Source organism: Lepidochelys kempii, chromosome 7, assembly GCF_965140265.1.
Source record: "Lepidochelys kempii isolate rLepKem1 chromosome 7, rLepKem1.hap2, whole genome shotgun sequence".
NCBI lineage: Eukaryota > Metazoa > Chordata > Testudines > Cheloniidae > Lepidochelys > Lepidochelys kempii.
The window spans coordinates 68,370,452-68,385,747 of NC_133262.1; the positions used below are offsets into that span (position 1 = coordinate 68,370,452).

At 38.1% G+C, this 15,296-nt stretch overlaps 1 protein-coding gene across 3 annotated transcripts in view; it reads left to right on the top strand.

The window, feature by feature from the left end:
- RET (ret proto-oncogene) overlaps positions 1-13,698 on the top strand; it is a 128,835-nt gene extending 115,137 nt beyond the window's left edge. For all 3 annotated transcript variants that reach the window (XM_073353250.1, XM_073353251.1, XM_073353249.1), the window contains exons 16-20: positions 492-562; positions 3,284-3,421; positions 6,361-6,460; positions 8,231-8,378; positions 10,297-13,698. In XM_073353250.1, the coding sequence (XP_073209351.1) occupies positions 492-562; positions 3,284-3,421; positions 6,361-6,460; positions 8,231-8,378; positions 10,297-10,454 (615 nt within the window). In that variant the 3' untranslated portion in view covers positions 10,455-13,698. The remainder of the gene's footprint in view (positions 1-491; positions 563-3,283; positions 3,422-6,360; positions 6,461-8,230; positions 8,379-10,296) is intronic.
- Positions 13,699-15,296: the final 1,598 nt, after the last annotated feature.

A 15,296-nucleotide genomic window follows, 5' to 3' on the forward strand; every position in this document is an offset into this window, starting at 1 on the left:
GAATTTTGAACTTGCGAATCAGCATACATTTTTCATTTGGGATGGATCTTACTCCTATAGCTTCATTCTCCATCTCCTTTTGCACCTGCACAACCCCCACTAGGCTCTGAAAGTGTATCTCATGGATGGCAAGCAATTCATGTTGATAAGTAAAGGTTTAGTGTGATAGGAGGGGTCTGTGGCCTGAGTTTGCCATGTAATATGTCTGAAAATCACCGTTAATTGAGTGCATGTCCTTTCAAAACTGGGTCCTCCTAAGTAGGTTAGGTTAGAATGAATTGTAAAGTTCAGTGGTGATTAAAGAGAGGTTATAGCTGTGCCCCCTAACCTATACTGTTCCCTTTTATTTGATGAAATGTCACTTCAGTCATTCCACTGAAGCGTATCAGAGAGGCACAGTGCAGTGTAAATAATCTTATTGTGAAAGCAAACGCACCAACATTAAATTTACCCTTCTAATTTAGTAATTTTGCTGCTGTTTTTTCTCTTAGGGTCGAATACCTGTTAAATGGATGGCAATCGAATCCCTATTTGATCATATCTATACAACACAAAGTGATGTGTAAGTCTAAATTGTGATGTGTCTTACAATTTATATGTCTGTTGTATACAGTTTAACAAAGAACACGGTAACATATTTAACAGCCACAGCTTTTAAGTTGGAAGATAACAAAAATCAGAGAGCCCAGATGACTCAGTCTCTTAGTAATGGTGGGATAAATATGGAACTTTAAAATTGTAGGTGACCCATTAAATTAAATTAAAACCTAAATAATGAGTGACTGTATGGTGTTCCAATCTGATTGTCCTTCGGTGGCCTGTGTGGAATGAGATTTGATGGTCTCAGCCCCGTTCTTAGTGTGCACACCACAGAACCCACTCTTGTTGGCAGATCCAGCAAAAAGACTAAGGATTTAGAGCCTGAGTCGCCTCCCATTGAAACCGGTGACAAAACTCCAAATGACTTCAATGGGAATAGGATCAGACTCTTAATGAGCAACCAAGTTGCAGCCACATGATGCACATACATGTGCCGGTTGTTAGAGAGTGATTGCATGGGCAGATTTGCTTTCCACTTCCCTTCTCACGTGACTACTTCCTTCCTCATCCAGGCCAGTAGAGCGGCAGGAGAGGAGCGAGTGCCGGGCTAGGGAGACCTCGGGGGAATAGGCTGGGCAAGGGCAGGGCTTCAGGGTAGAGCATGGGTGGGGCCTCAGGGTAGAGTGTGGCTGGTGCCCCGGTCTGAGCCTTGGTGGGCCTCCCCACTTCTAGGGAGCTTCGTTTCCAGCGCTCGAAAGGCGCATCTCCAAAGGGAGGTGAACAGCACTGCATCTGCAGCATTTGCACCCCCTGCAGGGCCAGCCTTATTTGGGGAGGCTTAGTCTCCTGCAGCCTCTTATAAACAGCCCCCATGCTCCAAACTATGACTCCAACAGTGTAACGCTGAAGAATTAAAGGGTTACTTTATTGGAAAATTGATTTTTAAAAATTGACATGTTCACAAATATAATCTACAAATATTCAATGCTGTTTGGGGTGATGCAGTTATGGTTTTAGTGACCATCTAATACTATACTTAAAATCCATTCCAGAATGCTGGATTTTCCTCATAAATTCTATATCTCTTTTTTTCCAGCTGCTTCCTTTTAAGACCCTTGTATATAGTCAGTAGTTGGCAGTGATCTAGCAGTCGTATAAGTTGCCAGCTTCTGTAATTTCTTTTTTCCAACCGTGCTGCAAAAACCCTTGCTTTTTATGTTGGAACCTAGACACACATTGTACCGGTGCCAGCCCACAGTCTTCCTGTCCCCCTCTCTCTGATGGCATTTTTATTCATCCACAAAGACCGTAAAATGGAAAATATTCTCCCCCCCCATACACACTTAGTTAATTTTCATTATGTTTACAAAACTAAGGTACAATATCCTAACATACAAATCTGACAAACAGCTGCAGCTAATTGAGAAATTACTAACATGCTACACCCTCTTACAGAGCCCCCAAAAAATTCACTTAAACAATCTTAAAAATAAAAACCCACAATGCCACACACTTTTTCTGGATTATTTACAGGTCAAATTATAACCTAATGGGCTGCACGGAATGATTGGCTCAATAAAGGGCATGAGGAAGAATAAAAGACTTAATCAAGTGCAATGGAACGTTATAAATATGCATTAGCTTTGAGGAAGATATAGACTGGTTAAAAATGAACTTACAGAATATCAGCAGGAAAAAGCTGTTTGAAAGTTTCATGTAAGGCTGTGTGAGACTAGCAGTTGCTTTTTTTTTTTTTTTCCCCTGTGCACAGCCATTTTGGAGCTGAATATGTCCTGGCCTGGGAATGCCATTTCTCTTGTTTAAAATAAAAATAACTTAAAGAACTACAAGGAGACAAGCGAAGCCCAGTCAGGAGGAGAGCAATTTCTGTGACTAAAATTTTGAGGTGGGATTTTCAAGGGAACCTCAGGGAATTAGGCACCTGACTTTCATTGACTTTCAGTGGACTTTAGGGCCCTAATTCCTCTAGGTCTCTTTTTAAAGGTGGAGCTCTTGCATAAAAATCAGACGGCAAAAGTGAATGTTTATTACACTTTGTATATAACTCTATTCTCAGAGGTATCCCATCAAACCTGAGTGGAAAAATGCACTGTTGCCTGCTTTCCTTCACCCCGCATTGTGAACACTGAAATCTTGGAGGGTTTGAAATGGGGTTCTGGATTAGATTTTGGTTGCTCAAGCCTCTCTCTCTGAAAGAGGGCTTCCACTCAAGAAAGGAACCTTTTTTTTGGCCTTTGAGTCAAGGCCTTTCTACTAGAGCTGGTCCGAAAGTGGATAGAAAAATTGACTCAATTTTTTTCCCTTTTTTAAAAAAAAAATCAAAATGTCACCATTTTTTTTTTTTGTGCATTTCAAATTTCCAAATAGAATTGACCAGTGCTGCTTTCTGTATTCGGCCAAGAACAAAATTAAGGCCCTGATTCATTAAACGAGCACAAATAAGCCTATTAAAATAAAGGGGGTCATTTAGGTAAAATTAGACACCTGCATGCAAAGAAGGATGGATTTGTGGTTGATGCCTTGGTCTGTCTTTTCTATTTAGAATGTAATAGATGGGGGCAGGGATTGTGTCTTACTATTTGTTCATACAACACCTAGCATAATGGAAACTTGATCTTGGAACCTTTAAGTGCTACTGTACTATTTGCTGGATAGGGGCCATGTTAAGCTCTTAAATCCCAGCAATTCAAGTGAATGTTTCCTTCCTTCCTTCCTTTTTCAGCTGGTCATTTGGAGTTCTGTTGTGGGAGATTGTAACCCTGGGAGGTAACCCTTATCCTGGAATTGCTCCTGAAAGACTCTTTAACCTCCTGAAAACCGGCTATAGAATGGAGAGACCTGAAAACTGCAGTGAAGAAATGTAAGTATTTCTTGCTTTGTTTGGATTAATAGAAATATCCTTGAACAAAGGGAGGAAACAGTGTAAATAACAGCCATCTCCAGCATGACTTTTAGAGAAGTCTGAGAACAATCTAATAAAAGTAAAGAACTCTGACATCATAAAGTGGCAGAAAGGTGGGGTGACAATCTGTGTTAAATGTGCACAGAAAGAAATGCAGTCCCCAAGTGCCTGCAGCTATTGCCAAAATACCTACTGAAAATTGGATAAAGTACTCATCAGGCTAATGAAAAAGTGTCAGTTAAATATTCGGAACATGTGGCTGGGGAGGGGAAATGCATCTAACATAGTGATGATTGACCTCTTCAAGATGTGTTGAAGCACATCCAAATACTGGGAACCCACTTTCCTGAAAATAAGGTGGTTATTTTAATATCTGTGCCCCATCTATTCCCTGAAAATGGTTTGTAAGCTGTCTAACTTTTCTGGTAGTGCATAGAACCCTGAAGAGAAGATACCTTCACTCAGAAATCAATACCTCTATAACACAAACATTTTGTGAGTGAGTGAGTCATTTCAGTTTATCTGTGACTGTAAGACAGTTCATATGTTATTAACTGACTTATTTACAAAAGGCAATTAACCAGGAAAATCTCAATGAGAGAGAAATATCTCATCACCCTGGATATTCCCTGGTGTCCAAAAATGAAACACATAGAGCTTGAAATATGTTAATCAGCCCTTATTAAGGCATATTCACATATTCAAATGAGACAGCATTGTTTCATTTGAATTTTGGAGAACAAGAACGAGATCCCTTCACGTGTTTCTGAATGACCTTGCCCACGTGGTAAATAGTACAGCCATTTTTTTCCGTGCATCACATATATAGAGATACCACGGAGACACTGTTGAACTTAGATCTGTTCAGAAATTCATAGATCTCAAGTCCAGACTTGCCCCAGCAAAATTAAATATTTTAAATTTTCACCTGTCTTCCCTTCCTCAAGCATTCACTTCAAAGGTCCCCTTTCCCACCCCCAATTATGTTCCATTGTTTATACTTTTTTGAGTTATTCCTGTTGCGTAAGTTTGCGGGGGAGGAAGGGTTGATGGCTTTATTGTTGTTGTCACTCTTAGATGGACAACCTGGGTAGATGTTTATCTTAGGACATTAAAGACTGCATTAAGATGAACCACTTAAGACCCTTTTTTCTATGCCTGCTCCAAATGATCCAGTCTAGCAATGAGGGGGTGATGCATAACCATACCCTTTTTTTTATATAGGTATGCAAACTTTTCTGATGCAGTTCACTCCATCTTTCATATAATAAATCCCAAAAAAGTGAGATTAGAAGAATCTTATTTAGGTTGTAAAGTCAAGTGCTAAAAAGTTAGGAAATGCCAGATTTATGGTTTCCTGGGCAGCCTTAATTCAGCCAGCCTATGCACATGTGTTTTTGAGACAGTCTTTAATGACATGATCACATAGTATCATAATGCATATGCCCAAGGGGGAGGGTGTGAATTAAGGTTGTACAGCCAATCATATATCTGGCATTTTTTAACTTTCAAGTGCTTGAATTTGCAACCTAAACAGCATTCTTATAATTTAGGGTTCTTTAATATAATTTCAAAGGGTTTTTTTGTTGTTTTGTGTTTGTTTTTAAGGAAAAAAGTAAAACCACTTTCTTCTGTGAACAGCTGAGCACGATCAGGGTTTGAATCCTGAACCATCAGCACTGCAGCAGAAGTCATTTAAGCTATAGATCTAACTACGTTGTCTGGGTAGGCTGCTGAGTCCAGAAAGAGTGGTCATGTGGGAACTCAGCCTGGCCCAGTTCATTTTTTCTTTCTCTTCCCTTCTGGGAGCTGGGGGAGCTTCTGCCCTATTTGGTGTCCGAGTGGCCCATTCTTCCCTCTGCGGTCCAGGTGCTGGATCAAGAGGAGGGAAGCCCAGTCTAGGTTTTTCTCCTCCCCGCAACTACGGCTGCTCCCAGCTATTCCCAGAACAATATGGTGGTGCTGCTGATTTGGTGGCAGTGGAGCTTGGCCTTAGAATATTCATGTGTTCAGTTATTATTTTAGCAGGCTGCCAACATTTTCCTGAGGAAGGAGAGCAGGAGAAAGGAAATTATTTTGAAAGCTTATATCTCAGCAAAAGCTGAATGGAATTTCATACAACAAAGAGAAAAGTACTTCTGTAGCCAGAGGAACTTTCCCCTGCCAAATACCAAAGGCAAACAATGGAGATGTGAAAGTTTCTCAAAGGAAAGGTTGCAAGAATCTTGTAGGTGGGACGTGTTAGGCAGCATAAACATTGGTGTCACTATCAACTCCCCCTGTACTGGTTGTTTTGTTATTCTTCCAGGTGACCAACCGAGAAAACAGAAGTCATAGGAGAAGTGTAAGGGTGTCAGCAGGGAGGTGTGATTACCAGCGTAAGTAGGCACTCGCCATACCTCAGCTCAAACTAGTGTGTTAAAAATAGCCGTGTGGAGGTTGCGGCACTGAAGCTGGGCAGGCTTGGGGTTGAGGGGCTAGCCCACGCCACCACCAGTGCCACAAAGTTCACGCTGCCTTTTTTAGAACAAGAGCTCGAGTTGAGCGAGGGCGAGAGTCTACCCACGCTGGGAATCCCACCTTCCAGCAGCAGTGTAGACTTATTCTTTGACACCAATTTTGCAAAGAGATCCACATGCCTGAGCCTTTAATTACACGCAGCATCTCCTGGGAATAAAGGTTCACTCCTGTGACTCTCAGTGCAGTATTAGGGCCTCGTCCCATGGAGAAATTGTTTAGCTACATAAATAAGAAAAAGGAAAGATTGAGATATTTCTTTGAGTGGCATTCACAAAAGTGTCCAGATCACTGTACTGTATGTAGATTTATTTGAGCAGAAAGGAAAACCAAACCATTTGTGAATGCAGGAGCTTATTATGTGTTACTTTGGTTCATAGGTATAACTTGATGCTGCGATGCTGGAAACAGGAACCAGATAAGAGGCCAACCTTTGCTGACATCAGCAAAGAACTGGAGAAAATGATGGTGAAGAGTAGGGTAAGTCTGCTGCAAGCTGAGTTTTGCACAGTTAATGAAAACTAGTAGGGAATGTTAACAATCCAAAGAGCTTGGGTGTAGCACAGGGAAATAAGTTTCTGATAAGAAAAGTTCTGATTTTGATCAGGATTAAAGGCATCCAAAAACCTTATTTCCTCCAGATGGCAGAAAGCTTTCCAAAAGCAGTTCCATCTTTTTTTTGTATGGTGATTTTGAAGATTTCAGACCTAGAAATGTTGTGTGCTTGATTATTTTACCACTTAGTTTCCTTAGTAACAAATGTATTGTTGCAGAGTTAATTTTAATTTGCATTACTCAATAATTAAGCAATAGGAAGCCTCAAATTAAATGACTAAAATTTTGCAATGTATTGTGTCATTTCTGACTTGGGATGTCTTAAAGATGTAATAACAGCAACAAAATATTAAAGCGGTTTGGTTCCAAATCTGTCTACTTTAAAATGCATAATCTGTTAAGGGATTTTCTTGGGAATTCAAAGGACCTCATTGTCAGTGTGGAGCCTTTACACATCCTCATCTAGGACTTCGTCTTGCACACTGCTGAGCACTGTCATCCTGATCCAGGAGAACACCTATGCATGTGCTTAATTTAAAGCCCATGAGAATCTGCGTCAGTACCTTGCAGGATTGAGTCCCTAGTACACACTGCAAATATATGTCCACCTCAGTGGACATTTTCCAGTATTCATACTTGTACGTGCACTTATTTGATACAGCTTAGGCATGGATGTTCTGTCAGTGCAAATGGAAGATTTTCATGGAAAAATCCAGTGATCTGTGTGTGCTGGAAAAGGGCATGTGTAGCTGAATGAGCACACATAAGAGTACATGTGCACACAGAAGTACAGGCTGGTGACTAAAAATAAGTGTATGTATGTACTTATATATTTATAAAATCCCTGTTTTACAAAAACATTAGAAATCTCCAGCAATAGTTACTCTCTAGGTAATGCTCCTCTGTTACAAATCCAGCAGAGGGAGAACATATGAACTAGCCCATTCTGGGCTTGGGCATGTGTTCCTGGGCACAGATTAAGAAGTGAACAGAAGGGAGCCATTATGCTCCTATAGGAAAATTAAAAAATCAAAGTTAAATCAATGGTGGTGAAAGGCAAAGTAAGAGCAAAGTTTTATTTTTTGAGGTTCCAAAAGGCTATTACAAGAGCAATATATTGAACTAAAAGTAGATTTCCAACCCCAAAAGTTGTCTGCTTTGTATGCCGTATATAGACAGAATATCTGGGATAATCCAGTGACTGGACAGTAACACTGAACTGGGCAGTGTTGTCTGAAATGGTTATCATAGTTAAAAACAAAACCACCAGCATCCTGAGTGCAGAACTGTGGGCCAAATGCTGCGAAATGGCGAGAACACCTTCCAGGCATTGTTAAGCACCCTGTCCTCCCATTGAATCGTAGGCTTAAAGGAAAGCTGAAGTTAAAGCATATCTATCATATATAGATTTTTGAGTGTTGTGTTGACTCGTTGGCAAGCAGCATTCAACAGGAGAAGCACTAACTGAGCATGTTTCTATTGAACCATGTCTAGTGTTTCTGCAAACAAGTGCATTGCCAAGGACACCACTCTTGCAGAAAACAGGACATTAAGCAGCTGGTATTCTCTATAGAAGGGCCCACTTTGAGTTTGCAGTTGCCCAGTTTAGGGAGCCCAGAAATTTGTTAGGAACTGTAACTGAGGAATGACTTTGTTGCTTATTGTAACCTAGCCTTTTATTTATTTATTTGGTAGGACTACTTAGATCTTGCAGCTTCCACACCTGCTGACTCCTTACTTTATGATGACGGGCTCTCAGAAGAGGAGACACCACTCGTGGACTGTAATAATGCTCCCCTCCCTCGAACCCTTCCCTCCACATGGATTGAAAACAAACTCTATGGTAGAATTTCACATGCATTTACTAGATTCTAGCAACACACACACAAAGTGAATTTTTTCTTCTGCACTATCTTCAGACTCTGTAACCCCATTAGAGTGTTTCTTGTGTGAATGAAGCCAATCAAAATTTGCTTGGAAAGCTTTTTTTATTTGTAAATGTCAAACTTTGCATCAGGATTATACTTTAGGCGTCTTGCAGCTGTGTTTAAAAAAAGATTAAAAAAGGATGTGAAAATAAGTAAAATCACCATATATATCTATATCTATATATCATATGATAAAGAGAAATAAATAGATCAGGGAAGTACTCTCAGGGGAAATTTTAAAAGGCTAAGAACCGAATATCCAATTAAAATAGTCTTTTGTGTTGAGGGGTGGAGTTGGGAAATATGTTAGATTCTACATCTCTAATTTAAGTAATGGATTTAAAAAAAACATTTGCTAAACATTTTGCGGGGCGGGGCTCAGTTGAATAGTGAGGCCCAATTTGTTACAGTTTTAAGTTTATCCAGACGGATTTCTGAATCTCAGCTGCTGCTTGGGCAGAAATTTCTGCTTAACATGACATGGGATGGGATCAGGTTACAATTTACAGAAGACGGGAGACTGAGGGCATCTTATACAGTCTTTTGGAAATTGAATTGGTGATAGCCACTGTAAAAATACTTTTAACTGTTTTCACATCCTTTGGTTTATCATGCAAATGTCAGCACTAAGCCCTGATTGAATGATGTAGCAAGTGTTTTGAAAAGGAACATGTGCTTTCATATTGTGGTGGTGAGATGGACAGTAAAAATGGTTCTTGCCAAAACTCCTATATTTTGTTTCCTGATTAAATATTCTACATGTTTTTGGCTGTTTACTAACTTCAAAGATTTTTTTTTTCATTCTTCAAGCAGTAAAACTTTTTTAAAACCTGAAGCTTTTCCATTACTCTATGTATTTGTAATTAGTAAATATCTTTGGGTCTTTTTTTCCTCTGCTCACCAGACATGACTTTCAAAACTAGGTGCCCAAGGTTAGGTTCCTAAATACATATTTGAGATTTTAAATAAGTGGTCAGCTTTTCAAAAGGTTCCAATTCAACAGTTCCCAATGAAGTTCCCATTGCTGAATGCTTTTGAAAATCTCAGCACTTATTTAGGTGCCAAAATAGGCAACAAAATTAGGCTTCTATTTTTGAAAATGTTGGCCTTGGTATGTTTTTGCATATAGTGCTGGATCTTCAAGATGCTGAGCACTCTGGGCCCAGTCCAGCAAAATATGTAGGCATGACCTTAACTCTACATTTATGAGTAGCACACTGATGTCAGTAGGACTACTTATATGCTTAACTTTAAACCTGTATTTAAATATATAGCTGGATCAGAGCCAGAGTGCTCAGAACCTTGCAGCCCATTGTACTACTGGGAGATCATGATGGGTGATATAAGTCTCATCCTAAACCTATTGAAGCCAATGGAAAGACACCCATTAATGTCAAAGGAAATACTTTCATTGACTAGAATGGACATTGGGTCCTGCCTTAAATGGGCGTATTACTGCTTGGAGCATTGTACGTACAGCAAGAACTTCCAGTTGCAATAAATTCTCTGGCAAAGCAATTTGTAATTATGTTGTCATGAAACTATAAAATTGCAAAAAGTTGGAGGCTATCAGAAGAAAAAATAACAACTTTTATTGAATTATATGATATACACACTTTTTTTTATCAAGACAGCACTTTATTTGTTCAGGGTGTTTGCCTTCAGCAGAATTTGTGCTTTGGGGCTTTGAAACACAGTTTATATCAATTGACTGGGGACAAAAACCAGTGGTCTGGCTTAAAGTATTGAACGGAGTTTTGCCAAGGGCCTTACTGTCTGCACATGAAGTTATGGTTCTTCAGTGCAGAAAAAATTATCTGTTTTCATTTTTAGGCATGTCATACCCGAACTGGCCTGAGGAGAGCCCCGTTCCACTCACAAGATTCGATGGCACTAACTCTGTGTTTTCAAGATATGCAAATGATAGTGTATATGCTAACTGGATGGTTTCACCCTCAGCGGCAAAATTTATGGACAAGTTTGATAGTTAAAAATTTCTTTGTGAAAGGTAATGGACCCGTGAGGGGAGCAAACATGCAAAGAATGGAAAGTCCATTGGCTCGTTCTTTGTACAATTAAAACTGGTTAAACCAACGTTAATTTCTCAAATGGCAAACTCTTTTTTGGTAGTTTCTCAAGTGGTTTTACGCATGATCAAGACTATAATTGATTATTTCCCCTTTCAGGAAACATATCAAACTGGATAAAAGTTGTGGTTCCAGTACTTATTTTTTAGTCCACCATTCTGCACATAGTCCAATTTGGTAACTGTTTATTGCAAATGGCTGTGCACTTCATGCTTACAATTTTTTAGGTCAGCTGTCCTGCATTACAGCTTTCTTGGGTGGGAAAATGTTTTGTACTTGAACTGCTACTTTTCTGGTTATTAACAAAAGGCCACTTGATCTAAGCATGAAGCACAAACAGTATATGTCGGGGGAAAAAACATTTGGCTCAAAATAACTGAGCTTACTGTAGAATCCAAAGTGTTACCATGATGTTGGCACTAATGAAGCCTATATTTTGGTTTCGAAGCCAACATTAAGTAACTCAGTAGGGAACTTGAGATTCAACATTTGAAGTCTTGAAAAGCTGTAAAAATGTCTTGCCTTGTCTTAATGAGAAAAGAGTTTGTTTTATTATGTTTAAACTATTCTTACCTTTAGCACAATGGAGATAAATTTGATACCAGATATGCTATATAGACTGATGTCAATCAAGAGTGCTCACCTGACACAACTTACTTTCCATCACATCTATTTTACTCATGTTACAATGTCTGTTGTACAATCATAATTCTGTTTGAGTTCAGTGTAGACTGTACAGGATATTTTGAACTAAATTAAAGCAAAGAGATTTTGTTTGCAGTCATGTTCAATGAGTTGGAGTCTTCCTCTAAGTTCAAAATCTGATTCTACAGTCCAATACACTGCTAACATAGGATATCACATTGACACCATTCCAAATAAATCTTCTGTCTTGCAAGTCACAAGTAGACAACTCTTTTACTTAGCATAGCTTATCTGATGTTTTTATCATTAGTTAGTTAATTATTCCCTACAAGCAAGAAAAAAATCACCAGATTTTGTTAAGGGTAAATTTAATTCTAATGATGTGCAACAGTATTGACATGGTATTTAGGAGAATGATCTGACTCTTATAGAGCTTATATGGAAGGGGATAAATAGGTTTGCAGTACTTTTCTGTCTTTTATTTGTAATTTAATATTGTTGAAGAGAATATTTTTTGTGTTCTAAAAATGTTGGACCATAAACCCAGACTAACATGTTGTTACATGTGTAATGGCTATTCTTAAATAATCCAATTCTACCAAAACTTGTTCCTGTCTCTTAAATTCCAGTTTAGCTGTCTTCATGTGTTTGTTTTGTGTGTCAGCACAATGTGTTTCCATTAAAGTCTGTGATTTCAGAAGTAAATGAGTCAGATTGCCAAAAACTTAACACAGGTCTTCATACATACAACGGAAGTACAGATGTAAAGCACTGTGTTAGTATTTAAACACTATTTTATAAAGGAATATTGTATTTTATTATAACTTGTTTTCAGACGAGCAGTAGCAGTGTGAATTTTTCTTTGTGTAAGCTAACTACTGCACTAGGTACTCTGTGCACAGCATAAAGATACAGACATGCATAGGAAGAGAAAATGTAATGAGTTTAGTTGTGATACAACAGTGGCCTCTCAAATGATTCTGGAGGTGTGGCACAACCCTGAATACACTGTAACAATGCACGTCAAATAAGCATAAAATAAATGAAATGGAAAATTAAACCCCCATTAAATGGGCTTTTTCTTCACTGTCACTGAGAGAGGGAAACTAGGTATAAATGCCGTAACAACATAAGGGAGGTCTACAATCAGTGACAGCTGCTGTGGTAGCTTTCAGTGTTACTCATTAAGTCTGGCCATACGCTGTTTTCCCACTGTTTCAGTTCATCAGTGAGAAATCTGAATTCTTCATTTGTCATGAGCAATCCGGAAGCATCAGGGAGATTTTTTCATCAGCGGCAGCATGTGACAGAAATTCCTGAACTAGAACAAAAGTCCCCCAGGCAGAGGTACTTTACTCCAGTTTCTAATCGGACAGAACCTGTGACAACAGTGTCATTCTAAGACAGGTGAGTGAGATGACAAGTGGTATTGAAATAACCAACTGATGGAGAAAGCATTGAGTATCATCGTATTTCAAACTCTGAGCATCATCCCCTGGTTAGTTCAGTTCACCCCTATGAAAACTGGGGTTCCCAGTCACATTTATCATTAATTTCCTTATGCACACATCTAATATAGGCGCTGTATAGAACACACAACAGCAAAAAGTAATTACATTTATGCCATAATTACATGCCGGCCCACTTTCTCAAGCAGAGCTGAATGAATGATTCACAATGAACAATTTATAATCCAACTAATTTAGCCTTCCTTATTGTTCTCAGAATACCTGTAAGAAGCAGCTTGTGACTTCCTTGCATACTTTCATTATTTAACATTTTTTATTTCCACACTGTAGGTTCATTGTGAATGGTTCATGTGGAGCATTTGATATTTGTTCTGTATTGGTTAGTTGTGGTTAAAGTCACAAGGTATTTCAATTCTCTGATTGGATGAAAACGGATGCACTTCTGGAATGAATACTCACACATGAAAATTCTAGTTTTAGTTCCCACCAATGTTCAGGACAGTAAAACTCAATTACTTCATAACTTCATAGATTTTTATTTTTAAGGCCAGAAGGGGTCTTATACAGAGGTGTGATTACATGATCTAGCAGGCTACGAAATTTCCCCCAGTTCCTCCAGTACTGAGCCCAATAACTTGTATTTCCTTGCTTTCTCTCAGAAAACTTAAAAGGAGCATGAGAAGAGCCAGCATGAACTCATTTATATATTTGAGGGAATAGTGACAGAATATTCTTCCAGCTTTACCAACATGTCAACAAAAACCACACCACATAAACATTGTACACTTGGGGTTCTGTAAGATGTGGCCAGCTGTAGAAATGGGTGAATCCAAAAGCATTTTTCTCTTTATAAACACACAAGGAAATGATTTTAATGTACATTTCTTTTCTATGTGCAAATGTTTTTCTTAGCTGTGATCCTCAAAATCCCTCATGTAAATGTATGGCAGCTGATGAAGTAGACTGCAGCCTGTCACATATTTTAGACAACTTTACAAATATGCATTCTTACCATTAAATCATGAAGGGTCCAAGATGGGCATCCTGTTTTATTCATTGTATGTGGTAAAATAAAATTAAATTGGAAATATAAAGTCTATACATACAGCTTATGGGTTTGTCCTTTTAAAAATAGTATTCAAGTGCATACAATAAGACCATTTTTGTACTAATTGCTTACTATATTTAAAATTTTAAATCAATCACATTTGAATAATACAAGCACTCAAATATTCCAAAATAGACCATTGTTTTATTTTAAAAAAAGTATATGATTTCAAAATGATCAAGCTAATTTGCCTTTTTCATTAAAAAAAAATCCCACATTCTAAAATCTTGTATGCAAAATTACAGCCCACACAATTCTTAAATCTATTACAGGGTTTATAATGAAAACACTATGAAACTCCTAATTGTACACCAGCAAGCAGGCCCTGATATAGTATCACCATCCTCCTGGTGCCTTAGCCAGTCACATAATACTAGGTTTGATCTGTTAAAAAAAAAAAACAGTGTACCTGTCTGAAATGTTTTTTTCAAAATTCTACTGGAGTTGCATGAAATAGTTGTGAATCTAGTCTGACTGACCTTAATCCACCCTAAACTGTGTTTTCCATATTGCCAGACAAATAAGTGTGTAGGAAAGTATGCATGTATATGTGTGCACGTGATATTCTCTATATAATCCTTTCTACATTATTTTATACCTATATAGAGATAAATACAATATATCATATAAAATGAGTACATATATACAATGGGCCTGGGTATAAATATACTTAAATACAGATATTATAAGCACATACACACAACTGGTGTCTTATACATAGCTTCTGTACTCTCCAAATGTTTAGTCCTGATTTCTGTTCAGGCCAAACTCCTACTGAATTCAGTCAAGAGGTTGTGTCTGTGTAAGCATTGCATGATAGATCCAGCCAACAGTCCATTACAGTAGTCACCATAAAAAGCCGTGACAATTACAATAGTATTTGTGATATTCCATAATGCAAAGATAGGGATATTGCAAAAAAAAAAAAAAACACTGTAAAGTTACTTTTATCTGCAAATACTGGTTGTACTCTTTTAATGATCATTTTGCGAGGCTAAAATGTATCAGTAAGGTTAGAAATGCTGCAAAGATTAGGTGTTAATGAAAATACAATAGATTTTATGTGTAAGGATGTTTTCTATGTATGAAAATGTTTATAGACATTTTAAAATGTATATATTTTTTGAGAAAAGAGAATTGGTAAATTAATTAATCCCCAAGGATCTGCACTGGCACCAGAGCTGTTCAACGTATTCATAAATGATCAGGAAAAAGGGGCAAACAATGAGGTGGCAAAGTTTGCAGATGATAGAAAATTACTCAAGATCGTTAAGTCGAAAACAAACTGAAAAGTTACAGAGAGAGGTCTCACAAACTGGGCAACAAAATGGCAGATGAAATTCACTGTTGATAAATGCAAAGTAATGCACACTGGAAAACGTGATTCCAACTAGCCATACAAAACAGTGGGGTCTAAATTAGCTGTTCCCATTCAAGAAAGAGATCTTGGAGTCATTGTGGATAGTTCTCTGAAAACATCTGCTCAATGTGCAATGACAGTCAAAAAAGCAAACAGAATGTTGG